At 45.5% G+C, this 27,478-nt stretch overlaps 1 protein-coding gene across 10 annotated transcripts in view; it reads right to left on the minus strand.

Moving 5' to 3' along the window:
- Positions 1-542: 542 nt before the first annotated feature.
- The window catches only part of Smpd4 (sphingomyelin phosphodiesterase 4), a 28,482-nt gene continuing 1,546 nt past the window's right edge, over positions 543-27,478 (minus strand). For 2 of the 10 annotated variants that reach the window (XM_021732669.3, XM_005334504.5), the window contains exons 2-20: positions 26,171-26,254; positions 23,866-23,952; positions 23,102-23,244; positions 22,575-22,650; positions 21,734-21,842; positions 21,577-21,629; positions 21,271-21,422; positions 18,952-19,084; positions 14,614-14,685; positions 10,815-10,901; positions 6,915-7,060; positions 6,208-6,298; positions 5,613-5,713; positions 4,761-4,924; positions 3,718-3,923; positions 3,105-3,338; positions 2,557-2,688; positions 2,290-2,418; positions 543-2,058 (exon numbers count right to left, since the gene is read on the minus strand). In XM_021732669.3, the coding sequence (XP_021588344.1) occupies positions 1,729-2,058; positions 2,290-2,418; positions 2,557-2,688; positions 3,105-3,338; positions 3,718-3,923; positions 4,761-4,924; positions 5,613-5,713; positions 6,208-6,298; positions 6,915-7,060; positions 10,815-10,901; positions 14,614-14,685; positions 18,952-19,084; positions 21,271-21,422; positions 21,577-21,629; positions 21,734-21,842; positions 22,575-22,650; positions 23,102-23,244; positions 23,866-23,952; positions 26,171-26,209 (2,484 nt within the window). In that variant the 5' untranslated portion in view covers positions 26,210-26,254 and the 3' untranslated portion in view covers positions 543-1,728. Of the gene's footprint in view, positions 2,059-2,289; positions 2,419-2,556; positions 2,689-3,104; positions 3,339-3,717; positions 3,924-4,760; positions 4,925-5,612; positions 5,714-6,207; positions 6,299-6,914; positions 7,061-10,814; positions 10,902-14,613; positions 14,686-18,951; positions 19,085-21,270; positions 21,423-21,576; positions 21,630-21,733; positions 21,843-22,574; positions 22,651-23,101; positions 23,245-23,865; positions 23,953-26,170; positions 26,255-27,478 lie in introns of those variants that run through there. The other 8 variants (XM_078038796.1, XM_013362505.4, XM_005334505.5 and 5 more) reach the window with 7 other exon arrangements.

The raw sequence follows: 27,478 nt of genomic DNA on the forward strand, positions 1-27,478 counted from the left end.
CTAGGAGTTTGATCCCTAGCACTGACCAAAACAACAACAAAAAATTCACTTCATCAGTATTGAAAAGGTGTTATTAACATGGGCTGCTCATTCAGCAGGGCTCTGACCATGGAAAGGGGGACCTTAACACTCAAGTGACGGCTCATGGTGAGATATTGACCTAGGGCTGGTCAGTGCAGCTGTCTTAGCTGTTTCCATGACTTGGAGCTTTTGGAAACCACAGATGGTCAGACTTTGATATCAAGACCAGTTTTGATGTGTTGAGAAATAGAGGGCAAAATCCACACAGCTCAGCCCAGTTCAGAGCATGCCTGCCTTGGAGCCCCATCTTCCCACCAGATATTTCAGTGTCAACATCCACCTTGGTTTTGTTGTGCACATGAACCTACCATGCCCTGGGAAAGAAATACAATGAGCAAATGGACAGGCTTGTGGCCACTGGAGAAAAGGGATATCAGGGTGCTATAGCTGTTCTATAGATCCCAATTGCCCAGAGACCCTGTTTGGGTAAACCTGGAGAATGAGCCAAGGCACCAAAACACTCAGAAGCAAGGACCTGTTTATTCAGATCTATGGTCAGTTACAAGTTTTGCTTTGATTTTTTTTTTTTGGTCATGGGCCCCAAAACACATTTGATTTACAGCAAAATACAAAGCCCAATATTTACAACTTGAAATGTTTTTCAAAAAACCACACATACTCCAAAAACAAAGGCTTGGTTTGTCACCACTGAGATGCTATTGTTGCTGGTGTATGTATACTATGTATCTGCAGTATGAAAAAAAGTGAGACCCCTGGTGATTTCTCATTGATAGTGAATGTGTAATTAATTGTCCTATACTATGAATATGTCAGTGTTATCAAAGGTTATTGTGTTTTGAGCACTTGGTTTACTGAAGATACAAATAATGCTTTTGGCTCTTTGGTTGCAGAGAGAAACTAGCAGGATTCTGCTATACCCTTTTGCCCACTAAAGACCAGTTCCCATCTGTGATACCCATGTGTGATATGGCACCACAGAAGCTGGGCCCCATTCAGTGACATGCTCAGTGGCTTGGGGGCCAAAGGTGAAGCACTGTCCTAACAAGCACCTGTGCTCTGAGAGGGTCTTCATGGAACTGAAAAGTGGAATTCTATGGTCCAGCCTTGAGCCATCCTGGAGAACATTAAGAATGCTTTGCCAAATACAGTAGAAAATTTAGCTTTAAAAGTTAAGTCAGGAGAGCCATTATCTAGTTTTCAAGAATTTTTTTAGAAACTTTGATTCTTCCCTGCAGTGGAGGCTGGCATCTCATGAGGAAGAGACATTCCAACTTACTATGCCACTTCAAGGAGAGCCAGAGATTAAAAGTCAAAGCTAGGTCAGAGCCCCAGAGCGGACAGGCCTAGAGCCAGCGATGGGTACACTGGCCTCTAAGCATTACATGACAAAATCCTAAAATGGTTATAAAAACTCTGAGAATGAGCTCAGTGGCTTCTGGGGCCTTGGACTGAAGGAAGGGAGGGTCCATGGTCAGCTCTGGGTGGAACACTGTGTGGTTCATAAGCCCTCTTTCTTGCCAAGCCTGGATTATTTACCCATTTATTTCTTCTGGATTACTCCCCCACTGCAGGAAAACACCCCCTAGAAGCTGAAAAACGGAAGTATCCTGCCAGGGCCCCTCAGGCCCAGGGAAGGGGCTGTGTGGCAAATCATACTGATCTGCTCTGGAGACAGTGGCTTGCTTTTCAGAGCTGGTGCAGCTTCCCTCTCTCAGTCAGGAGTGTCATGGCCATGGCATAGAGGAGGTATCCTAGGACAAGGAGCAGGGAGCATGGCAGGGGCCCAATGCAGAATAAAGAGGCCACAAAAAAAACCAGCAGGAGTGAGAGCAGTGTCCGGTAGCTGCCCAAGAAACGTAGACTGAGCCTGGGGCCTCGGGCATGGTTGGCCACTTGCCTCCGTCCCACAGGGCTCAGGAGGTGCCTGTTTGCCAGCACAGGCTCAGTGAGGTGGTAGCGACAGAAGCTGCCAAGGAAGTCATCTCGAGAACACAGAGCTACCATTTGGCCTGCAAACTGAAGCACAAACAAGAGCTCAGATGAGGTGTGAACAGTAGGTGACATGAGGGACAGCAGAGCACCCTCCCTCCCAGGTTCCCCACAGAACTTGGGGATAACTTTCTCATAGGCTCTCTCTTCACCCTGACTCTTAATGGGGGCACAAAGGTGAGGGTGTCACCCTGGGACAGGAGTATCCTCTGTGACCCATTTCTAGAAGCCATTAGGATACCCTTGCGGCCCACTCACTCTGCGGTTGATGGTGGATGACAGCCTAAAGAGTGCTCGGACCAGGCTGGGAATCTCATAGCTTCGGATGGGCTGTAGCTCTGAGTCACCCTGGTATTCAATTTCAAATCTTCGCAATCCATTGATGATCTAGAAACCAAGATTATGAAGACAGTTCAGAAAACACTTCTTTGCCAGCAACCCAGAGAATCTGTTTACTGAGGCAAAGGAGGGTTGAAAACAGGTTGTGTGACCAGGGGATGTTCCTTGGTGACATGAGTCTTTTACCTGGTAGCGGCCCAGAGGAGTGAGGATGAGTCCATCATCCCCTACAATGCAATCTGGGAGCTGCTTTTTCCCATTTTCATCCTGTGTGGTCCCCAGGGCAAACGTGAGCTGGGCAAGCTGGGCTTCACTGAGCTGGCAGAGAGAAAACACCTCTGCTTTCAATTAAGGTGAAGAGAAGGGACTGGTCTCCACCCACTGGTCTCTCTCTCTTTTTCATTTATTTTTTAAAAAATACCTTTATTTTATTTATTTATTTTTATGTGGTGCTAAGGATTGAACCCAGGGCCTCACACTTGCTAGGTGAGTGCTCTACCACCGAGCCACAACAACAGACCCCCCCCATGGTTTCTTGATAGTAAATGACAAGGGGAACCCAGACATTATACCCAAGATGTAGGCTTGTCTCCCACAAAATGAACCCAGGGGTGCCCTGGGACAGGAGCCATGTTGGGGCCATGTGTGCAGATCCTTGGCTGGTCATTCTGTGGAGAATAAATTCTTTGGGGAGGGGACCATGTTGAATATGGGATAAGCTCTACAACTCATACTCGAAATATCTGGCGCAGGTACTCCAGGGCCTTCTCTAGGTACTCGTCTGTCTTCCGGACGCTGTCCTGGCCCATCTCATCCAGGTCATTGGCTGGGTATAGGCCATTTGGATCTGTGGGGCTGAAGCCTAGCCATGACAGGAATGAGTGGCCAGCTGGGTTCTCCACACACTGGTCAGAGATGGACTTAGCAGTCTGTTTGGCCTGCGTGATGAGCTGAGCAAGGCGCAAGACCTGCAAGGGAGGCATGGGCAGGCCAAACTCAGGGGGCCACCTCCTAGCATCTGGCCACTCACTGGACAGATGTTGTTGCCAGCTGAGCAGGGCAGCCCTGGGGAGCTGACCTCAGGAGGTATGCATACCCACATAGGCAAGGGACCAGGAAGAGCAGATTTAAGACTTATGATCTTCCAAATTCTATCTTTATTTAAAAAAAAAAAAATTAGACTTTACTGGGGAAAAAAAAAGTGGGGAGAGGGGACAGGAGCCACAGGACTAGCTACTCAACACCCAATCTCCCTTCTTTCCTCTCTAAATTGTGGGCACCTTCCCAAGTTTTGCCAGTTTTTACATCTTCAGGGTCCCCATGCCGGTGGCAACTCCAATCACTCACCAGGGTCCGAACCTCAGGTCCAAACATTGGGGTATACTTGCAGTCCTGGCCCTCCAGGCCATAGACATGGCTCTTCACCTTGAATGAGGCATCAGTGACAGCTGGTGGCCACGGTGACAGGAAGCTGCCAGTGACTGTGGGGGCTGTGAAGAGCCGGTGCTGGCGGTGGGGAATGACCAGTTCTGGCTCCAGGAATAGCTGCTCACCTGGAAGGCAGGACACAAGTCTGAAACCTGCTTCCCAGAGTACAGTGCTCAGGTACTGACAAGTAGGTGAAGCCAGCAGCCCAAAGACCCAGCACCAGCACCTGATGCTTAGGGGCCCCCTGGCAGTGCCAACAAGAAGGCACAACAAAGCTGAGACATAGCCATACTATTAAACCAATATCATGCCAGGCATGGTGGTGCACACTTGTAATCCCAGCAATTTGGGAGGCTGAGGCAGAAAGATCACAAGTTCAAAGCCAGCCTCAGCAACTTAGCAAGACCCTATTTCAAAAAATATAAAAGGGGGCTGGGGATGTGGCTCAATGGGTAGCACGCTTGCTTGGCATGTGTGGGGCGCTGGGTTCGATCCTCAGCACCACATAAAAATAAAGACGTGTATCCACTGAAAACTAAAAAATAAATAATTCTCTCTCTCTAAAAAAGAAAGAAAGAAAGAAAGAAAGAAAGAAAGAAAACCAAGATCATCTCTTTACACTACTGATCACCAAGGAAAATCACATTTCTAATAAAGGTACAGCTGTGGCTTTGCTGCCCCTCTCTTAGGACATACCTGGCCCTACCACCTGGCATGCTGTCCCTGTTTCAGCAGGGAAAAGCAGGGTTCAGGGGTTCAGTTAGGCTTAGAGACTTCACTGTCCTGCTGTATATTAGAAGTTCCCAAACCAACTTGTACTACTTAAGACACCCTGCAAGCCCTAGAGGCACAGACAGGGTTCCTGGGTTCTTCTCCTAAATGCTGCTTCCTGCCAACTAAGGATCTGGCCCCAGCTTAACTGGGTGGGGACCTGCCTGATTGGCCCAGGATTGATGACTTACCTTTTTGGATCATTTCGGCCAGGTTGGGCTGGGCAAAGACTTTGGCCACTCGGAACACCATGAGTGCATTCTTGGGGCTGACCAGGTCTGTGCGGAGTGCACGGTTCAAGAAGCCCACAAACAACTTGGTGTACATCAGAAGGTTCTCCTGGACAAAGGGTGCCCTGAGGACCAGGGTGGCAGGTCAAGAGCCAGCCTGAACAGGACCCCAGGCTAGATCACTCACTAGAGGCAGAAGTTGTGCTGGTCTTCACCCGTTAAACCCTTGCTTCTCCCTGGACTTCTAGACTCTGGTCAAGGATTCAAAAAAATGGAAGCTCAAGGAAGTCAGGTTGTGGTGGGTAAGGGGTGGAGGGTGCAGGGAGAACAGAGAGAAAGGTGGTACAGAGGCAGGACTTAATGGATCTTCAAGGATGAGGCCCTTCCCAAGGCCACCATGGCAAGGTTGGCCCATATCTTGTCAGGGTAGAGGGAAGAATAGGAGAGGGTTGCCAAGGGAAGGCCTGGGAGTCAACTATGAGGAACAATAGGAGGTGACAAGAGGATGACTACTTCTCTGTGCTGGTGAAGGGTGGAGGGATGGTTTAGGGGTGACATTTGAGCCAGGAATTAGGTCAAGGGCAAGGGAATAAAGCATTGTTTTCCTTGGGAAATCCACTGCAGGACATGATAAAGCTCAGTCTAGGAGGAACCAACCTCTGTAACCATTTGTAGAGACTGGGAGAAGAGCCAAGAAGGTCAACAGAGGCAGGGCTGAGACAGTTAATGCATAGCCCCCCCCCCCCCCCCCCCCCCCCGGCTCAACATCCAGCCATGAAAGCTTGTTGCTGGGAGAAGAGAGTAGAGTCTTACCATTTCTCTGACACACATCGGGGCTGGGAATCACTGCTCTGAGCCTGTTTCTCGGGTGCATACCTCCATGGTTGTAGGTAGCTCAGCCACATTTCCAGGACCTGGTGAGGGACACATGTGTCCTGAAGGCCTGGTGGCCTACAGACTGATTCCTGCAGCTCAGGTGGGAAGTTCTGCACTTCAGCTGTGGGCAGGGGATGTGCTGGGAAAGGGCAGGGGATACCCTATGTTCTGGTCTCTTCTTGACTTCAGTATAGATGCCAAAGAGTTTCTCCCACATCCTCCCAAGGGACTTGCATACCTGTGATGTTTAACTCTTATGTTAAACCTTCAGGAGCCAGGCTCTCAAGCAGCTAAGCACAGCTGTGTGAGGCTGGGAGCCTGACCAGCACTCAATATAGCTGGGGCAAGCCAGGGCTTTTCTGTACTGGGCCTCAGGGGTCCCCACATCCTGGCCAGTCAGTTTGACTGCAAACTTAAACAGGAAGAATTATAAGGCTCACCAAGGCCTATTCTCCAAGGCCTCAGTGCTAACAGTTATTTACTTATCAGGGCCCAAGTACAAAAGCAAAAGTGTAATGGGGCCAACACTCACAGCTCTGAAGGATGCATCTAGGGGCCAGTGGCCAAAGCAGTGCTGTAGGAAGAGGTACAGTTTCTGTTGGACAAACCTTGGGACAGCGGCCCTGAAAGGAAAGGGAGTCAGTCATACCACATGCCACATGCCCCAAGGGGGAGGATCTGCTCAAGAGTAGCCTGGCCTGTGGTGTGTAAGAATCTGCTTTTATCGGTGGGGAATACTGAGGATTGAACCCAGGGATACTCTATCACTGAGGATCTCTAATGCTTTTAATTTTTTACTTTGACAGAATCTTGCTAAGTTGTTTAGGATGGCCCTGAACTTGTGATCCTCCTGCCTCAGCTTCTGTAGTCAATGGGACCACTCTGCCTGAGTCTCTGCTTCACCAGACAGGAACATTGAGGAAAGATCTGTTTTTAGCCACTCTCTTCAGAGAAAATGAAAGTTATGACAAAAACCCCTAGGACACAGTAAGTGGTTGTGCCAGTGTGATTTCCCCCAACATGTCTCCTAACTCCATACAAGTCACATACTCTGCTGGCCCATGAGGGTCAGGGCACTGCTCACCTGCCTAGCTTTGCAGAGGACCCACATGCTCTTTGAGCAAGAGGGTTGCCCTTTATCCCACTCCACATGCCCTGGGGAAAAGTCATGATAGGTGACAAGCACACCAGAAAAGGAAGTCAGAGGCCATGGAAACCCTGTCACAGCCCTGCACTGACCGTTTGAATTCTTCCAGGGGGCTGGTAGCATGAGAATGGGTGGAAGGAGAGGCCTGCTCTGGCTTCAGGCTGTTGGCAAAGGCGTGCAGGTGCTTCAGTAGCAGGCGTACCACCAACACATGCTCTTCAGTGGGTGTGAATGATTCCTGAGGCAGAGAAGGCAGGCATCAGGATCTGAGAAGGTGTGAGACACCCTGTGCTTGGGCCCCAGGTCTGACCTTATCCCACCCCCAGGCCAGCTGCTCTGCTCCCTGACAAAAGGCAGGGGCCAGGTTGGGATCAAGAGCCACCCTCTAGGACCCCACCGTACCTGACATTCATTGGACATAATGCTGGATTTGGACTAAGACCAGCTCAGTGGTGAAGGGATTCGTCCAGTGCCTATAGCACCTGTCCTGGGGTTGGCTGGTTAAATAGGCAAATCTGCAAAGTGCTTTCCAGTGCTTCTTAGCCCTACTTTTGTAACACATGACCATATATTCTCAGCACTGCTGTCTGTGCTGGGCCTCAGGGGTCCCCACATCCTGGCCAGTCAGGACGAGGAAGCGAGACAGGCCAGTAACCCACCAGAGTTCTGGACTCAGGGTCACCCACCTGCCTCCTGGGTGTTTGCAGAAAATTCACCGGGGATCACCTTTCAGAAGTGGGAACTTCTTCTTTCTCCCCAGTTCCTTCTCTGGCCACAACCCCAAGCCCTCCCACCTGCTCCCCTTCCTGGCGATGGACAAATGGGGAGTTCAGTCACAGAGGAGCCCAGGATGTCATTTCCTCCATTGCCAGTGAACCTGTGGTCAGCTAAAATTCCCAAGCAAAAGCATCCTCAAGCTTGTGAGCTATACTTCTAATTGCAGCACAAATCCAGGATCTTTGTGGTTAAGACCTGAGAGGACAGCCCTTTTGCTAGCTATAGGGTTTCCCTTGTTTGGCATGAGTGCAGTAGTGTGATTTGGAATTGAACTGTGGAGGCAGGGTGTTGGGGTGTCACCTCAAGGCAGGAATCAGATGAACACACTCCTTTCCCACACTCGCCCCCCCCCCCCCCCAGTTTTCTTGTGTTTCAAACACATTTGCAATGCTGAGGCCAATGGTAGACCCTGGGGTGCAGTAGATCATACACAGGATGTTGACCATTTCACTATCCACTCAGGCTTCCGTCATGAAAATACCCCAAATCTGCGTGATATACCTCACTGACTAAATCTGAGAATAGAACTACGAACAGGTGGTTATTTTCTTCTGTTTGTCTGTAATTTAATTTGTACAAAGAATTTCACTGCCTTTTGTGTGTATTACTGGGGATTGAACCTTGGGCTTCATGCATGCTGGACAAGCACTCTACTACTGAACTACATCTCCAGTTTTTTTGTTTTTTTTTTTTTAATTTTTTTGTAGTTGTAGATGGACAGCATGCCTTTATTTTACTTGCTTATTTTTTTAATGTGGTGCTAAGGATTGAACCCAGAGCCTCATAGGTGCTAGGCAAGCACTCTGCCAATGAGCTATAGCCCCAGCCCTCCAGCTCTTTTTAAGACAATGTCCAAGTTGCCCAGGACAGCCTTGAACTTGCATTCCTATCTGTCTCCTGAGTAGCTGTGAGTACAGGCACTCACAGTGATGTTCAGTTTTACAATGGTTTTGAAGAAAAAAAAATATAAAATATGATGTCCCCTCTGAAACTGATGTTGAAATATTTTTTTAAGAATTGTTTTTTACCTTGATTTACTTATTTTCATGTGGTACTGAGGATCAAACCCAGCGCCTTGTACATGTTAGATAAGCACTCTACCGATGAGCCACAACCCAGCCCTCATGTTGAAATTTAATCCCCACTGTGAGTTACTGAGGTGGGACCAGGTGGGACCTTTAAGAGGTGATTAGGGCGAATAGTTATCCCAAAAGTGGGTCTGCTGCAAAAGCCAGTTTGGCTAGGTACGTCTCATGTTCTTTATCCCTTGTAAGGTGATGTCCTGCTTCATCTAAGGACTCTACCAGCAACAAAGCCATCACCAGATGTGGCCCCATGACCTTGAATCAGAGTTGTGAGCCAAAATAAATCTGTGTGTGTGTGTGTAAGAAAGAGAAAGAGAGACTGGGGATTGAATCCAGGGGCATTTACCTCTGAGCTACACCCCCAGCCCCTTTTGTTTTATTTTTTGCGATAGGGTCTCACTAAGTTGTCAAGGCTGGCCTCAAACCTGCCATCCTCCTGCCTCAGCCTCCTGAGCTGCTGGGACTACAAGTATGCTCCACTGTGTCAGGCAATAAATCTTTTCTTTATAACTTACCATTCTTTTCAATTTGTTTTATTAGTAATAGAAAACGACTAAGATACAATAATAATGTTAATGCTAATTAATACTAAAAGAATAGAAGAATATCAATGCCAAACTCTAACACCCCAATTCAGGAGGCTTACCCTTTTCTACACTCTCATTCCTGACCTGCAGGGTCCTAAGATGCAATGTCATTCCCTCAGCATCATCACACGAACTGGTAGTCCACCTTCTCCTGCTTGTGCACCTCTCCCACTTTGCCCCATCCTCTGTTTAATCTCCACTGAGAGTTACTGATGTGGGACCAGGTGGGATTTTTAAGAGATCTGAGGAGCTAGCTTCTGGGGGCCAGGCTCTAGATGCCTGTTGCTGGCAATCACATGGCACCCTCTCAGGCTACTTTCCTGCTAGGTTTGCCAAACAAAACTTCTCTCCCAACTCCCCAATCTCTCTTAGGCCAAATTCCCATGCAAAATATGATGCCACAGTTGTACTTGGGCCTCTATGCAGTACTGGGGATGGAATCCAGGGACTTGTACATGCTTGGTAGGCACTCTACCACTGAGCTACACCTGTAGTCCCCACCTGCTTACTTTCTAAGAATGAATCCCCAAAGCTTACAGCATTTCCTACTGGACCCAACCTCTCAAGGATTCTTCCCTCACCCCTCTCCTACTCTGGGGATGAATGAGCCAGATGTTTTTCCAGGGATCCTGTTACACATTTGGTCCTCCCATGAGGCTTCTTCTTCCTCCTTAATGCAACCCCTGCTTCTGAGCCCTGCCATATGCTGCAATCACCATCCTCTCCCACCAACACTGGGTGGCCAAGCCATTTTTCTTATCTTGTACTCAAATTCAAGCTTTATTGTTGTGGGATCCTCTCCAGAGTGAGTAGAACAGAGCCCTGGCCACAAGCATGGCTCCACATTTCCACTGTTTCTCACAAATAAGCTAATGTCATCATCCCTGAAATATCTGACAGGTCTAAACTCCACTTCTTGACCTGAATCCATTGATATACTTGTTATTCTGAGTACACCAGCCTCCATGAGGTTACCACCTGATGTCATTTGCTTATGGAAGAGTCTACCAGTAGCTCGCGCTCAACAGGCCAGACCCCACTAGACTGTCAAAGCCCCGAGTTCTTCCCACCCCTTGCTATACATACAGACTTGGGATAGCTGCAACCTCCAGGCTAGGTGATGGCTCTGAACAGGGTAGAACCCACACCACCCCTAAGTCCCAAGGCCTCTGCACCTTGGTCACTTCCTGAGCATCATGACCTTGCACAGTGAAGGTGAGCTGAGCCACTGCAAAGCTCACTCTCATACCTGAGAACTTGAGATACCTCTGCTGGTTGGGGTTCACCCAGACACATTTTGTGATGTCAAGGCCATATGCCTCACTCTGTCACATGGCCACATACTCCCAAACCAAGCTAGTCTGCAAAGCTGGAGGCCAGGCCTGGCCTCCTGTCTCATTCACAGACTATCCCTCTGCTGAGTACTAGCCTCTCAATCACATGCAGCAGGCCCCAGCCAGACCTTGCTCTGCCAATGTGCTGACATGCACTGTGTTCCCACTGTGGGGCAAGGGTAAGGGAAGGAAACGAGAGCGGCCAGTACTTGGTAGGCGTGGAGGGCCTGGAGGCTGGGTTGGGCAGGGCTGTGGAGGGCGCTGGAGACACTGAGTCGGTAGTGCAGAACCTCCAGCTGAGAGACAACACAAAGAGAGAAGCCAACAAGAGTCAGGGGGTTGGAAGATGAGGCAGGGTGGGGAAAGGGAGAGATGGGACCAAACAGGATAGGGGAAGGGGGAAGTGGGGAGAGAAAGAACAGTGAGAAGGAGCCCAGAAGGAAGGAGAAACAAACAAACAAACAAAACAAAACAAAACAAAAACATGTCAGTGGCAATCCAACCAATTTTAGCCCCAGCAGCCTTGGGCCAGCAAAGCACCACCCCTCTCAGTGGCCCAAACCAGGGCCTCCCAGCACAGGCAAACCCACAGCCAGGCCCATTTGGACATATTCTTCAGCCTTATAGACTGAGAAACAGGCAGACCCTCAAGATCACTAGGGAGGCTCCTCAATGTTGCTAGAGCTAAAGGCATCTTCAGCTCTGAAGTTAGCCCAACTCTGTCCTTCAAGAAAGAACCTGCTCTCCCACCAACCAAGAGACTACACTACACGTGATACATGCACACCATAGCCCACCAGAACCCAGGTCCCTCACTAGGACAAACTGTCAGCCACCAAGGCCCAGAAGGCTCAGGAAAGAAAATTTTTGTTGTTGTTATACTGATGATTAAACCCAAGGGCGCTCTACTACTGAACTATATCTCCAGCCTTTTTTATTCTGAGATGGTCTTGCTAAATTGCCCAGACTGATCTCGAACTTTCGATCTTCCTGCCTCAGCCTCCCAAGTGTTGGGATTACAGGTATGCACCACAGCACCAAGCTCAGAAGAGAAACTTGAGAAGCCAGTCCCAGGACTCTCTGTCCAGAAAAGTATATATGCTGTTGGCCCTCTGTAGTTGTAGGTTCTGATCCACAGATGTGACTAATCTTTGATGGAAAACATTCAGGGAAAAAAAAAAGTTGCAACTGTATTGATCATGTATAGACTATTTTTTTTGTCATTATTTCCTAAATAATATAGTATAATAACTATTTATATATTTACATTGAATTAAGCATTATAAGTAACTTAAGCATACAGGAGAATATGCATAGATTATATTCAAATACTATATCATTTTATATAAGGGACTTAAAAGATTTATGGGTTTCGTATCCTCAGATGGCAATGCTCCTGGAACCAGTCCCCCACAAATATTGAGGAACAACTGTAATGTACTGGATTTCACTGGTTGTCTTTGAGAAGAAATTTACCAAATTAGTTAGGTAAATGACATGATCAATTCTTATGTGTCTAAAATCCAATCAATGTTCCTTCCACGAATGTTTCTCTCTCAGAACTGAGAGGACAGGGACAGGTTTCCAGGTACAGATAAGCACAGGCTCAGCCCACCATGCCCACTCTCTGCCCTCCACACCCCACATTCTGTAAATTAAAGTCCTAACTGTGGGAAGACAGCTGCTTCTACCTCACTAGGATTCCCTGCTCTCCAAATGCACAGGGATCTCAATGGAAGAAGCCCCAAGAATTTGGCTATAGCTACATAGTCCTAGAGGCAGCAGGAACCCTGACGCTGGGACAGCCCAGGAACAAGGATGACAGCTGAGCTAGCATGCTGTATGGTCCCCAGCCCAGGATCCTCTACCCTACTGACCTGCACCATCACTGCCTGCTGATATACCCTTCATCTAACCCAGCCCAGAGCAGGCCTGGCACAGAAAAGGCCATGCCTCCTGCCAAAGCAGCATGCCTGCCAGGATTCATACAGGAGAGCTCAAAATGCACAAGTCAATGCTGAGAATTGCAGGGCCGGGTGGGAAGTACAGTAGGATGGCAAAGGCCCCTCATAGCTTTCCTCTGTACCAGACCCTAGACTTGGATGCAGCACTCAGGGAGCAATCTGGGAGTAGTTTCCCAATTGAGTCTCTGCCCCTCCCTGTAGAAACACAGGGCAAGTTCCACAGTCACCTACAGAGCCATAGCTGACACTGTCCCCCAGCCACCGGGCAGTGAACACATGCCCTGAACCCAGCCTGGCCAGATTGGGACTCAGGTGCTGCACTTCTTGCATCTAGAAATCAGAGAGGGGTTGGCAAGGACTTCCATAAGATAGGGACAGCACAGGTCATGATAAACAGTTAAGGGGCCTTGAATGATGGGGACTTCCACAGCTGTCTTCCCCCAGCTCCCATCCACTCAGTCTTCTTGGGTTTTGTTTTCTGCCTTAACAGGAGAAGCCAAAGGGTAGATGCTCTTTGGGCCCTGTCCTCTCATTGCCAATCATTCTGGGCAGGTCTCACCCAAGGTCTGGCCAAGAGGAAGCTGGGGACAAAGGGGAAGGTGCTTTCCTTCCTGAGCATGGACAACCCACTGACCTTTCTGCATGGCTCATGAAGACACAGAATCTTCATGTGACAGTCCAGAAGGGCCTTTCTGGTTGACCCTTGAAAGTAGGTGTAGCTTCCACTCACTCAGAAGGCAGTATAAGCACAAAGGAAGACAATGCAGCAAAGCATCATGCACAGGACTGAGTGAGCCTCTCAGGGTCCCAGGGGAGAAGTTCAGCTCTGGGAACCAACTTAAGAGAAGCCCAGCTGCCATGCGCTAGCTAGGAACATAAAGCAAGGCTACATTGGAAGCACTGGAAGAAAGAGCATTGCAGGCTCTTTGTGTTCAAGGGGCACAGGACAGAATCTTTAGCCTTTCCACATTCTCCTCCTCCTATGTGATGCCAAGGATGGAGATTTGGGGTGCCGTGTGCTTTGAGAGAGCAGCAGTAGGTACAAATCTCATTCTCCACACAGCAGAGCACTGGGTTGTAGAACTAGGACTCCGCAACAAGAGCAGAACCATGATCTTTCCCAAAATCTGAGATAATTTATCACATACCCTTCTCATTTTTAATTTCATCACCCACCCATAGACTCTTAAAAATCTTGAAATTTTTAAGAATTCAGTGGAGTTGTCACAAAAATCAACATCTGTAGGGCAAACTTATACACAGAAACCATGGCAACAGACAGTACAGTTAATGCTGCCTTGGGTAGGGGCTTGGATAAGTGATTCAAGTTATTTATAGTATGTGAACCTTGCTGTGACTCTAAGTGCCTATGCAGACACTCACTAATATGGGCCCAGTCCAAGGCAGAAATAGCTGGAGGTTCCAGGGACTCTGCCACCTCCATGTCTCAGCAAATTAGTATGCTGCCCAGGGAAGGAGGGAGAAGAAAAGCCATAGAAAGGGAGGGAGGAGGAGGAGGAGGCAGGCTGGGCCATATGCAAGAGAGCAGCAGGCCCCATCCACTATAAAAATGTTTTGTTGTTGTTGATGCTCTGGAGTAGGTAAATGCAGTGCAGGCAAGCAAAGAAGGTTTGGGTTCACTAGTGGTAGGGGTCTGTGAAGGGCTATCACCTCACCTGAGAGCACGAGAGTATTGCTGATAGCAATGGGGAAACCAGGATGTGACTCCCAGAGGCAACTGCAGCTTCCCCTACCCTCAGAGCAATAGCACCAAAATCTCAACCATTCCTGCCACAGGGAGAATCCACATAGGGAGACCCCCAGAAGGACAGACCACTAGACCTTAAGGGCTTAGCCCTTGAAGTGCAAGCTGCCCGTATAACTGGAGAACAATACTCATTTGTGTTCAACATCTGAGTAAGGGGTAGATGGTGGGCTTCTGTGTCCCACCATCTAGGCTGTGACAACTAACTCAGACTATGGACAAGGAATAGCAGATTTACCAGGGTCAAAGGCAAGAGGTAGACCAACTATGGTAACATACCTTGGCATGAGGAGACTGCATTTTTTGGTACATCTCCAAGGAGTAATGATGAAGCCACATTTCAACAAAAACCTGCAAAAGAGCATGGTCAAAATTGTTTGACAACAGTGCCAAGACCATTCAATGGGGAAAGGAGTCCTTCCAACAAATAGTGCTGGGAAGACAGTTGTCTGCATACAAAAGAATAAAATACCACACATAAAATTAACTCAAAATGGATCAGCAGTCTAAATGTAAGAGCTAAAACCATGAAACTTAGAAGAAAACATAGAGAAAGCTTCATGACAATGGATTTGATCAAGACTTTTTCATTTTGAGATCAAAAGCACAGGCCAATAGAAGGAAAAAAGACATTGTGATATTATTAAAACCAAAACTTTGGTGATTCAAAAGACACTATCAACAGAGTAAGGCAGTCCACAGAATGGGAGAAAATACTTGCAACCACACATCTGATATAGGGTTAATTTCCAGAAATATACACAAAGTCTAAAACTCTATGACAAAAAGTTAAAACAACCTGACTGAAAAATGAAAAAACATCTTTCTGGGTGTAATGGTGCATGCCTGTAATCCCAGCAGCTCTGGAGGCTAAAGCAGGAGGATCATAAATTCAAGGCCATCCTCAGCCATTTAGTGAGGATTTAAGCAACTTAGCAAGACCCTGTCTCAAAATAAAAAGGGTTGGGAATGTGGTTCAGTGGAGAAACCCTTCAGGGTTCTATCCCCAGCACCAAAAAAGTACAAACACCTAAATACCTTGAATAGATATTTTTCCAGAGAAGATTTATGAATGGCCACTAAGATGCTCACCATTAACTAATCATTAGAGAAACGCAAATCAAAATGAGATACTACTTCAATATTGACTACAGGGTAGCTATTATCAAAAAATAATTGATCATAAAAATGTGGAGAAAATAGAATTCTATGTACCCCACTGGTGGGAACATAATAAAATGGTACAGAAACTCTAACAAAACAGTATGGTGATGCCTCAAAAAAAATTAAACATAAAATTAACATGTGATTCAGCAATTCCATTCCTAGGTATACTGGGTGTACCCTAAAAGATCTAAATACTGGATTTTTTTTTTTTCCTAATGCAGTACTAGTCATTGAACCCAGGGGCTCTCTACCACTGAACTATATGCCCAGTCTTTTTTTTTTCTTGGTTGTTCATAGACCTTTATTTTATTTATTTATATGTGATACTGAGAATTGAACCCAGTGCCTCCCACATGCTCGGCAAACACTCTATGCTGAACTACAACCCCAGCTCCTGCCCAGTCCTTTTAATTTTTTGAGACAGGGTCTTAATAAGTTGCCAAGGTTAGCCTCAAACTTGTGATCCTCCTGCCTCAGCCTCAAGTTGCTAGGATTACAGGCAGATTACCTGGCTGAAAGCTGGATCTTGAGATATTTGTACCCTTATGTTCATAGTAACATTATTCCCAATAGCTAAAACTGGAACCAACCCAAATGTCTATCAACAGAAAAATGGATAAACAAAAGATGATATGTACATATAATAGATATAACAATTCAGCCTTAAAAAGGAGGTTATGCTAAGTAAATACTGTGTGTAATCTAGATAAATATTCTAAGATATGAAGTACCTAGAGTAGTTAAATTCTTTTTTTTTTTTTTTTTTTTTTAGAAAGAGTGAGAGAGAGAGAGGGAGAGAGAGAGAGAGAGAGAGAACTTTAATAATTTATTTTTTAGTATTTGGCGGACACAACATCTTTTGTCTGTATGTGGTGCTGAGGATCGAACCCGGGCCGCACGCATGCCAGGCGAGCGCGCTACCGCTTGAGCCACATCCCCAGCTCTAGAGTAGTTAAATTCATAGAAACAGAAAACAGAATAATAATTACTGGGGGCTGGAAGGGGAAAATAGATCACGGTTGTTTAATGGGTATTCTTTCAGTTTTTGAAGATAAAAAATGTTTCATAATTTAGATGCACAACAATGTGAATGTACTTAGTACTACTGAACACTTATAAAAAATGGTTAAGATTATACAATTTATGTTATATTTTAACCACAATTAAAATTTTTCGGGCTGGGGTTGTGGCTCAGCGGTAGAGCGCTCACCTCGCATGTGCGTGCGGGACCCTGGGTTCGATCCTCAGCACCACGTAAAAAATAAATAAGTAAAATAAAAGTACTGTGTCCAATTGCAACTAAAAAATAAATATTAAAAAAAAAAACCAACTTTTCATTAGCTGGGCATGATGGGGCAGGCTTATAATTCCAAGTGACTCGGGAGACTGAGGCAGGAGGATCCAAGTTTGAGGCCAGCCTCAATAATTTAGTGAGGCCCTAAGCAACTTAGTGAGACCCTGTCTCAAAATAAAAAATAAAAAAATGGCTGGGGATGTGGCTCAAGCAGTAACGCGCTCGCCTGGCATGCGTGCAACCTGGGTTCGATCCTCAGCACCACATACCAACAAAGATGTTGTGTCCGCTGAGAACTAAAAAAATAAATATTAAAAAAACAAAACAAAAACAACTTGAAACAGAACTCTTCAACTCTGTCCTGAAAGTGTCTTTTCACCTGCCTTCCTCATAGCCAACACATCACAGAGCCCACATTAGCCCACATTGAACCATCTGGACTACCATGGTCTGCTCTATGAACAACAATATGACAATTCCTATCATTTCTACCTCCTAGGGCTGCTGTGAAAAATAACCTGGGGGCTTCTAAAAGCACAGCACTCTACACACCACAAGGTAGGAGACCAAATCCCATCCTATTCATGTTCCAGGCTGTCAATAGCAATACTATGGATAACAAGTCAGCCCCAGAATCTAGCATCAGAACCAGATTATTCTCTCTAGGGCCTGGGTGGCCAGCACACAGAAGGGCAGAACCGGGCTCGGGTTGTAACTCAGTGGTAGAGTGCTTGCCTAAAATGTTTGAAACACTGGGTTCATTCTAGCACCACATTAAAATAAAGGTATTGTATGCATCTACATCTTAAAAAAATTATATATTTATACGTATATGTGTATATAAATAAAAGAAAAAAGGGTAGGACCACTTAGGACGTGAGCAAACCCAAGCAAGGGCCCCTTCCCATTTGCATCTCCTGACATGAAGGGTGGTGGCTCCCTTCTGACCAAAGTGGAGGCTTTGTAGGGCCCTCATGTTTCAGCATCATAAAAATGCTTAATACCCACAAGATGGTGTTCAAAGGGAAACATCTTAAAACAACATGGGAGAGGATCAGAGGACCAGGGTGGAATGTACAGCATTCACACAATGATTTCTCTTTTTTTAAAAAAACAAATTTTATTTTTTAGTTGTAGTTGGACATAATACCTTTATTTATTTAAAGTGGTGCTGAGGATCACTTGCATGTGCTAGGCAAGCACTCTACCACTGAGCCACAACCCCAGCCCTCTTTCTTTGTTCTTTTGTGTAGAAATGTATGACACTAGGGATTGAACCCAGGGTGCTCCACCAGTGAGCTACATATCTAGATCTTTTTTTTTTTTTTTAACATTTTATTTATTTATTAGTGTGTATGTTTTACAGGGATTAAACCCTGGGGTGCTCTACCACTGTCCTATATTCTGTGCCCTTTCTGAGATAGAGTCTCACTAAATTGCCCAGGCTGGTGCCGAAGTTGCAATCCTCAGGCTCCTAGTGGTAGGATTACAGGTGTGTGCCACCATGACCAGCAACTGCAATGATTATATCACCAAGAGAAAAACAAAACAAGTCAGAAACAGTGGTGTATATTTATCATCCTAACTACTTGGGAGGTTGAGGCAAGTTTGAGGGTAGCCTTGGAAACTTAACTAGACCTTGTCTCAAAATAAAACATTAAAAGGACTGGGGATTTAGTTTAGTGGTAGAGCACCCCTAAGTTCTATCCCCAAGCAAAACAAAACTCTTGTAGTTGGAAGAGAACCTGTGATGGAAAACATCATCAATAGTGTATTGGTTAGAAAGGTGGATAGATTTCTTTTCACAGGTTTTCTAAATGTCTCAGCAGGAAAATGCCAACATTTAGTACTACCTTCAGGCTCACAAGATGTTTTGAGCATTCTACCCTATATGGTGGAGAGTGGTTGAGCAGTTTGTTTTGAAATGGAAGCAGAGGGGGCTGGGATTATGGCTCAGCGGTGGAGCGCTCGCCTAGCACCGGCAGGACCCAGGTTCAATCCTCAGTACATATTAAAAAAAAGGCATTGTATTGTGTCCATCTACACCTAAAAAATATTAAAAAACAAAAAACAAAACAAACAAACAAAAAAATCCCACTATTTTTCTAAAAAAAAGAAATAGAAGCAGAGACAGACCCAGCCTCCTGGGCTCTCACCTGGAGGAGAGTTTCTGACCTCCAGATCTCATGGGAGGCAGGGTCTGCATTCACAGATGTCTGATGAGAGATGTGTCGCTTCAGAAGGCTGGTGTGATGAAGGCCGTAGGAGGCAAAGGGCATGGCTGGTGTCCTGATAGTGATATGAAAATAGGCCTGAGTTAGGGATTATTGCTGTCTAAGCCGGGGGCAATCTGGATATCAAAATCAATGATGTCAGTAACTGAATATAAGGTATTGAACCACATACAACAACCCCCAGGTCCATATTTATATTCTTTTTTTTTTAATTAATTTTTTGTAGTTGTAGATGGATAGCATACCTTTATTTTATTTGCTTATTTTTATGCGGTGCTAAGGATAGAACCCAGTGCCTCACAAATGCTAGGCAAGTGTTCTGCCACTGAGCTACAACTCCAGCCTGTGATATTCTTAAATAAATAAATAAGGGAGAAGAGATTCCTTACCATAGAGTGCCCACTTAATAAATGTTGAAGGGATGAAATCAGAAAATCACCATTTGGCAACTGCCCAATTAATACCTGATTTGGGTAAGAATCAACAGTGGATGCTAACATGAGTGATGATTACATACTCTCAATTTATCTTCCCACTAAATCCTCAGTATTAATTTAGGGCAAAGTATGGATTTAACAATAGAAAAATCTGGCTAACACCCTTAACCCAATGACCAAGCTCATATCACCAGTATTAGGGCAAAGGGACACCATGAGTCTCCCAACTGGACACCAGGGAAAAACCAAACATCACAGCTGTTGTGCTTCTGCCCAAAAAGTCCAAGCTGGGCTTAGCCATGAGCAGACAAAAAACAGACAGCTCAAGTGAGGGAGCATCAACACACAAGTGGCCTGTGTATTAAGAGGAGCCATGGTTGGGAAAGACAGAGACTGAGGGACTGTTCCAGACTGAAAGGCACTAGAGAAACCAGTACACACAGCGAGCAAGCCTGTGTCAGGCTCAGTTAGGTAACAGATGTGAGTTGGGTGGCTGACGGCAAACTCTTAACAGGGTCTGAGGATTAGGTGATAACTGGTAGCAGTACTAGCTACCATGTAACAACAGTATTCCTGCTGTGGACAGAAGTACCATTGTCATGTAGGAGAATGCAACAGCTTTTGGGAAATACAGTTTGGAATATTAAGAGGTCCTGGGGTAGCATATCTATAAGTTGTTCCAACAGTCCAAGGGGGGTGGGAGGAGGGGGTGTGTGTGTGTGTGTGTGTGTGTGTGTGTGTGTGTGTGTGTGTGCGCGCGCGCGCGCGCGCGCGCGCACATGCTGTAGGAATAAATTTAAAGAGAAAGGATTAAAGAGACATTGCAAAGTGTCAACAATTTGAAAATCTGGGTGAAAGGATTGTGGAACATTTTTGTTACTTTTCTGTAAGTCTGAAGTTATTTCCAAATGAAAAGTTTAAATAAACTAAGAACAGAATACTTCTTGGAAGCTGCATTCTGCCTTAGAGAGGGTATGACTCCAACCCACCTCCAAATCCTGCTTAACCAGAGTACAGTCAAGGTCACCAGCTACTGTTGTCACCTAGGCAGCTTCTCCTGTCTCCTAAACCTGTCTCTCCACTCTCTGAGGGCATCAGTCCACACATGGGAGTTTTGTCTGAAGGCATGGCCTAGTGTGCATATGTCAGCAAATATGATCTGGGTCAGTATCTGCAACACACAGCCTATATGCAGCCTCCCAGTGTAGGAGCTGGGCCAGTGAGGTTAAAAAGTAGGAAAGGAACACAGGCAACTGCTACTGGAGAGGGAGGGGCTCCTGTGAAAAGCTGGCCAAGAGGCCCTGAGTTAAAGTCTATAATGGCTCCATGGAGTCATCCAGAGAATGCTCAGGATGACTTAGGCTAAGACTGAAACACATCCCCTAGATGTGCAGTACAGCATTAGGCTCAGTCTATATAACCTGGCACAAAAGGTTTTTCTTCCCATGGCCTCCCCCTGAGGCCACACAAATTCCCACTATTATTTTTAGTCCACAGGACAATTGTTCACCTTACACTCTGCTTGCCACATCAATGGGGTTTAGATGCTACAACTGGTGAGGGCTGTTATGAGAACATATGCCTGTTCCCATACCAGAAGGTCATAAATAAAGCCACAGACCACCAAAAACTACAACACAAAATGCCCTCCAGTCTGTAGTAGGATGGCTGACATTGGGAAATGAGAGGTAAGAAAAATCAGACTCTCAAACAATGGGTGGTACCCCTGTCTCTGTAGACAATGCCACTGACCAGGACACTTCTTTATAGAAGAGCTAGGCCTTTATGACCAAGGCAGTCTTACCTGGGAGCTGGTGAGGGGCTGGTCCCCCCTGGACTGGAAGAGAGTGGGGGAGGCACACTGCCTTCAGTGGGTAGGAACCACGACAGGTACCTGTCGACCAGGATGAAATAGGCACAGTCTGAAGTACGGACATGGAGGGACACAGGTAGTGGCTAGAAAACCAAACTCATTATTAGTGTGGGCTCTGGGTTCCAAGCTAGCTTCCTCCAAGCACCAACAACTACAGGATACCCCAGGCCAAGCCCCCACCCTTCACACCAAGACTTGGTAAAGCAAGAAGGCACTCAAGAGGCATTCCTTCTGTACCTTTTGAGTGATGAGGCTCAAGGCAAAGAAGAATATGTAATACTCAAATGGATCTGATAGCAGTGTCAAGGAGCAAAACAGTATTGGTGGGCCACCCTCCAATGATGTATGCTGAGCTATTCACAGCCTCCCCACCATTCAGGACACCAAAGGATACTGAGGGCCAGGTTCAGGCCAAGGCCCCCAGTTGGGGGGAACTGGACCTTGTTGTGGTACAGAGGGCTGTCGGGGAGGACACGCTCCTGGATAGATGCCTTCACAGGGCCCTGCAAAGAGAGAAATGTGGGCTCATGGGCAGGCTCCAGCACTGTGCCCTCTAGGTAGTGCTGCCCTTTGGGAAGGCTGCTAAGGAAGAGACCAGCACACAGAACTTGCCTATGTGGATAATGTCCTTCCCATGGGCAGTGCTTGGACAAAAGAGGTTTTGCTTAGAATTTTTCCTTTTATCCTCAAAAAAAGTTATAAACAGCAAGCGTAGCAGCTGGGTGTGTTTTTAAGTCCATTTCCCTTGCTTTTCTTTTTTTCTTAAAATTTACTTTTTAGTTGTAGGTGGGCACACAATATCTTTATTTCATTTTTATGTGCTGCTGAGGATTAAACTCAGTGCCTCATGCATGCTAGGTAAGTACTCTACCACCGAGCCACAACCCTAGCCCTCCCTTGCTTCTTAAACCCACATAGGAAGTCATTCCTCAATTTTCCCCTAAAAGACTGGAGGCTCAGAATATCAAAGTAACCAGTCACATGGCTCTGTTGGCCGCTCAGTCAGGAGCACATCAGGCAGCATAGTGCCTTCTCCACTGGCAGAGTTTGGAATGATTTTTTTTTTAAAGTTGATATTAAAAATTCTAATGTGTGATGCCTCCTGAGCTCTGACCAGACTCTGGAATTCTCCTGCCCACTGTCACCACACCTCTAAACCTCTGCCCCTCACGATCATAGCTACTTTCCTGAACACTCTGCCTCAAACACCATTCTCACCATCATGGCTTACTTACAGGGAGGTAGGATACAGGAAAGTCAAACTTATAGTCTTCAGCTTGGAGTTTATATACCAACTTCATCATTGGGCCACTGAACATTAAAAAAAAAAACAAAAAACAAAAATAGGACAAATCAACTACAAACTACCTTGCTCTGATTCCCTCACCCCCGTGTACTGGGGATTGAACCCATATTCAGGGCTTCATGCATGCTAGGCAAGTGTTCTACCACTGAGCTACATCCTTGGCCTTTCTAATTTTATTTTTAAGACAGGGTCTCATAAGTTACACAGGCTGGTCTTGAACTTGTGCTCCTCTTTCCTCAACCTTTTGATTATTACCATACATGGCTGATTGATTATTTCTTACATTTAAGAAAAAGGGCTGGGGATACAGCTTAGTTGGTAGAGTGCTTGCCTTGCATGCACAAAGCCCTGGGTTCAATCCCCAGCACCACCAAAAAAAAAAAAAAAAAGAATTATTTGAAAATGGGGTCATTATGAGGAAGCACCCCATCCTTCTCCAGCTGCAAACCAACCTACCCAGGGTCTAGAAATTCCATTGCAATGTTGTATTCCACAGGGTTCATACGCCCTTGTAGGCAGCGGAGGTTCCAGCCAATGAGAATGCCATCCAGGCTGCCAAAGATGCTCTCTACTAGCCATGGGAAGATGGTGTGCAGCTCCTGAAACAGTGTATAGTAAGCCTTTAAGCAGGCTGGCTGAGGACCAGTGCCCACTCCCATCCCAGCTTCATGTTGCACCACAACTGCCCACCTCCCTCTAAGGAGGTCACTCCTTGGTAAAGATTCATAAGGCTAGCCCTGCATCCATAAAAACCCTTGTGCTACAGTGAAGAGCAGCTTTGGTTTCTTCTACTGGGGTTACTTACATGCCAAAACAAGCGTCACCACATTATATTTGGGGCAGATAAATAAGTGAACCTGTGATTAAAAACTTTTTAATTAAATATCAGAAATTCTGATCTTAAGAGACATTAAAAAGGAGAATAACATTCTTTCACAATCAGGCCCCTGAAATTTAACCATTATCTATTGTCATCTGATATTAATTTTTTGTCCAGGTCAGCTTCTTGGGCTTGACTCTTCAAGATGTGAATTAAGACATATTTCTAAGGATTTATCTCTCAACTTTGGCACTATTGACATTTTGAGCTGGATACCTGCTTGTTGCAGGGGACTGTCCTGTGCACTATAGGATGGCTATAGCACTCTATACCTCTATATACCAGAGATATGTAAGAATTATATGATATGTTGCAAACACAGAGGCTAGCAGAGCTGTACCTTTGCTGGAAAATCCTCAATGACTTTCACCAGGTCTTGGCACCTCTGTGCAAAAGGTTTATTTATAGAATCAGCTTTTAGGCTAGCCTAGAAAATAAAGAGGAAAAAAATAAAAACATGAAGTATTCACTGCACAGTTTTTGCAAATATTCTGGCTCAAATCAAAACAAAAATCCAAACCAGGGATGGAGTTGTGGTTCAGTGGTAGAGCACTTGCCTAGCATGTGTGAAGCTCTGGGTTCAACTCTCCACATATAATGAATGAAATAAATAAAGGTCCATCAAGTTCTAAAAAATATTACCCCCCCTCCAAAAAAAATCCAAACCAAGTATAGTCACACACTTGTAATCTCAGCTACTTGGAGGTGACTGAAGCTGGAGGATCACAAGTCAGTCCAAGGTCAGGATGGGCAACTTAGCAAGACCCTATTTCAAAATAAAATCTTAAAAAAGGGTTGGGGGTGTAATTCAATGGTAGAATACTAGCCTAGAATGTGTGAGGCCCTGGATTGGATCCCCAGTACTGCCCTGCCACCACATGAAAATGAATAAATACATAACAGAAATCTAAGCAATAGTATGAGTTATACAACCACTGGCCTGGTCCCTGGCACCTCATGCACATGGTCCTGTGTGTATCAGTGGCTCAAATAATGCTATTGGAAGAAAAAAGTTTTAATTCTATACTCCTCTAGATCAGTAATTTTCAGGCTTGCTTCCCAGCATCCTCCTTTAGGCATCTTGTTACCTCAAGAGTGCAGAGTCAAAATGAAACTGACTTCCACTCACCCACAAGCAGAGGTTCCTACCAGGGTCAGCCCATACAGCCAGGAGAGGATTTGTGTTATGTAGGGTACCTCTCACAGTTCTCAAGTACTCACTGAGTTTGTACACATGAATTGGAAAATTCTCACCTCATTAACCACTCATGATTATAGCACTGAGATCATCAGTGAGAATGCCCAATAAAATAATGAAGGTTGCAGCAGAAGCCTTGACCATGCTAAATTGTTGAGGCTGACCTTGAACCTGCAAACCTAACCTCCTGCCTCAGTCCACGGGGCTGCTGGGATTACAGGTATATGCCATCAAGCCCAGCTAACCCTCCACTCCCATCCACCAGTATTAGGGTGCTTTGCTACCAAGCTATAGTCCCAGCCCTATTTCTTGAGACAGAAGTCTTACTAAGTTACTCTGATCTTGCAATCCTCCTGCTTTAACCTCCTGAGTAGCAGGGATTATAGTTATCTACCAGTACACTTGGCTTTTGTTTTTTTCTCTTTGTTTCCTGGCAATATGGGGACTAAACCCAAGTGCACTCTACCTTGAAGCGACATCCCCAGCCCTTTTTTTATTTTGAGATAGTCTTACTGAGTTGGTACAGTTGGCCTTTAACTTGTGAGCTTTCCCCTAAGACTTTCAAGACACTGGTATTACAGATATATACCACCACACTCAGTTTCTCTCTTAACATTAAGGAATCTACTGGACTCATTACCTTAAAAAATATGGCAGCCTGAAACTGTAGTCAACACTAACCATGAAAGAAATGAAGAGATCAGCAAACATTCAGGATAAGAACCAAGGAAATCTATCCAAGGTCATGGGATATGGGCAAAGAACCCTAACTATAAAAATAGACCTCTATGCAAATATGTTCACATCAGGAAGAGATGCCAGAATTTTAACAAGAGGGCTTTATATCCAAGGATGTCTAAAGCCAAATTAGGGTGGATTTCACTGGTTTGGACTCACTCATGAAGACCTGGGCTGTTCAGGCCATGTATCAGGCCTACTGGCTTTAGTAGGGTACACCAAGGAAGAATGTCCTTTCAAATAGATGTTTACAAAAAGAATTCTCTGGGAACTGAAATTAGAAATCTTCATCTCTGATATCTGCTTTATAACTAACTTCACTAGAATCATGTTTAACATGTAGTCCTAACTACCCCCAATATAACAGGGTCTCCCCATTTTTCATTGACAACATTTATGTTTCCTGATGTACATTCTCACTACTCCTCCTCATGCTTTGGGAAGTAGGAGAAAATGGCATCTAAATTTGAATGGTAGTATTGTGTAGATAAGAAAGAGTTCAGAGATTGCATAAACTCAAAATCCTATAATACCAATAAGGAGGAAAAGTCAAGCTTAAGCATTCTAACCCCTAAGTATGGTGTTATTTCCATCATACATCCCTTAAAAACAACCACTAAAGTTCTTCAGATCAGTGGAAAGAACTCCCAAGTCTCTATGCTATAGAACTATCATTACTCTAATGCTCCCAAATGTACCTGATACTTACTAGTAAGAAGCTGGGCTGCTGCAGGTGAGGGAATGCCATGGTAGCCTCCTGTGGAGAGTCAAAAATGATTGCCTTAGGAAACCACTGTGGAAGAACAAAGACGAAATCTCAGTTTCTGCCATACAATAGAATGTTATGCAGTTTTAAGATGCCCAGGAGAACATCTGTGTAACTGAACACATGCTGCCCTGTCAATTTCCATGTTTTATAGAAATGCCATTCTCATACAGTTTATGATGGCCAGCTTCAGAGCCACACTTGTGGTAGTGAATCCTTACTAGATGCCAGAACTGGCACTTATATTAGATGCCAGAACTGGTTCTCAGGGCTTTCCATATATTTCATCATCTAATCCTACCTTAAAGGCAGTCCTTCCAAAGTCCTATATTTTGGTTATTCAATCACTTATCTAAGTACTGCTGTGAAGGAATTTTGCAGATGCAATTAAAAGTCCCAATTCAGTGGATTTTAAGATAAAAGAGCAGTCCAAAACTAATAAGTCTATTCTACAACTCCAAAGAATTGCATTCTACCAACAACTTAAATAAGCTTGGAGGCAGATTCTTCCCTAGAGCCTGCAGATAAAAGTAAAGACCCTAGTTGAGCCTGCCTGCTCTTCTGATTATGTAACTGTGGGATAACAAAATGGATGCTGTTTTATGCTGCTAAGTTTGTAAAACAAGAATAGTAAACACATCCTCACAACAACCCACGAGATCAGTACAGATGAGGAAACAGGCAGAAAGGTTCTAAGTCACTTGCCTCCACCTAGCTAGTAAATAGCAGAACTCCCATAGACAGATAGGTAAAACACATCACTTGTGCTCTGTACAGTGAACAAATGTAAGAGAAGAGCAAACTCTGCCAAGGGAACCTTTGAATGGGCCATCAAACAATTAGGGAGGTTAGGCGCAATGGTGTATGCCTTTAATCCCAGCAGCTCAGGAGGCTGAGGCAGGAGGATCGCAAGTTCAAGGCCAGCTTCAGCAATTTAATGAGGCCCTAAGCAACTTAGCAAGACACTGTCTCTGAAAAATAAAAAGGGCTCTGGGATGTAGCTCAGTGGTTAAATGCCCCTGGGTTCAATCCGAGGGAGGGAAGGAAGGAAGGAAGGAAGGAAGGAGGGAAGGAGGGAAGGAGGGAAGGAAGGAAGGAGGGAGGGAGGGAGGGAGGGAGGGAGGAAGGAATGAATGAATAAATATAAATTAGGAATGGGACTGTCTCTCCCTTCTTGGCCCAGAATGTGAGATAGACCGCAATCTCCCTTGAATGTTTGTGCTTTCCTAAATAAACCTTTGTGTCTCTGGA

Source organism: Ictidomys tridecemlineatus, chromosome 2 (assembly GCF_052094955.1).
Source record: "Ictidomys tridecemlineatus isolate mIctTri1 chromosome 2, mIctTri1.hap1, whole genome shotgun sequence".
NCBI lineage: Eukaryota > Metazoa > Chordata > Mammalia > Rodentia > Sciuridae > Ictidomys > Ictidomys tridecemlineatus.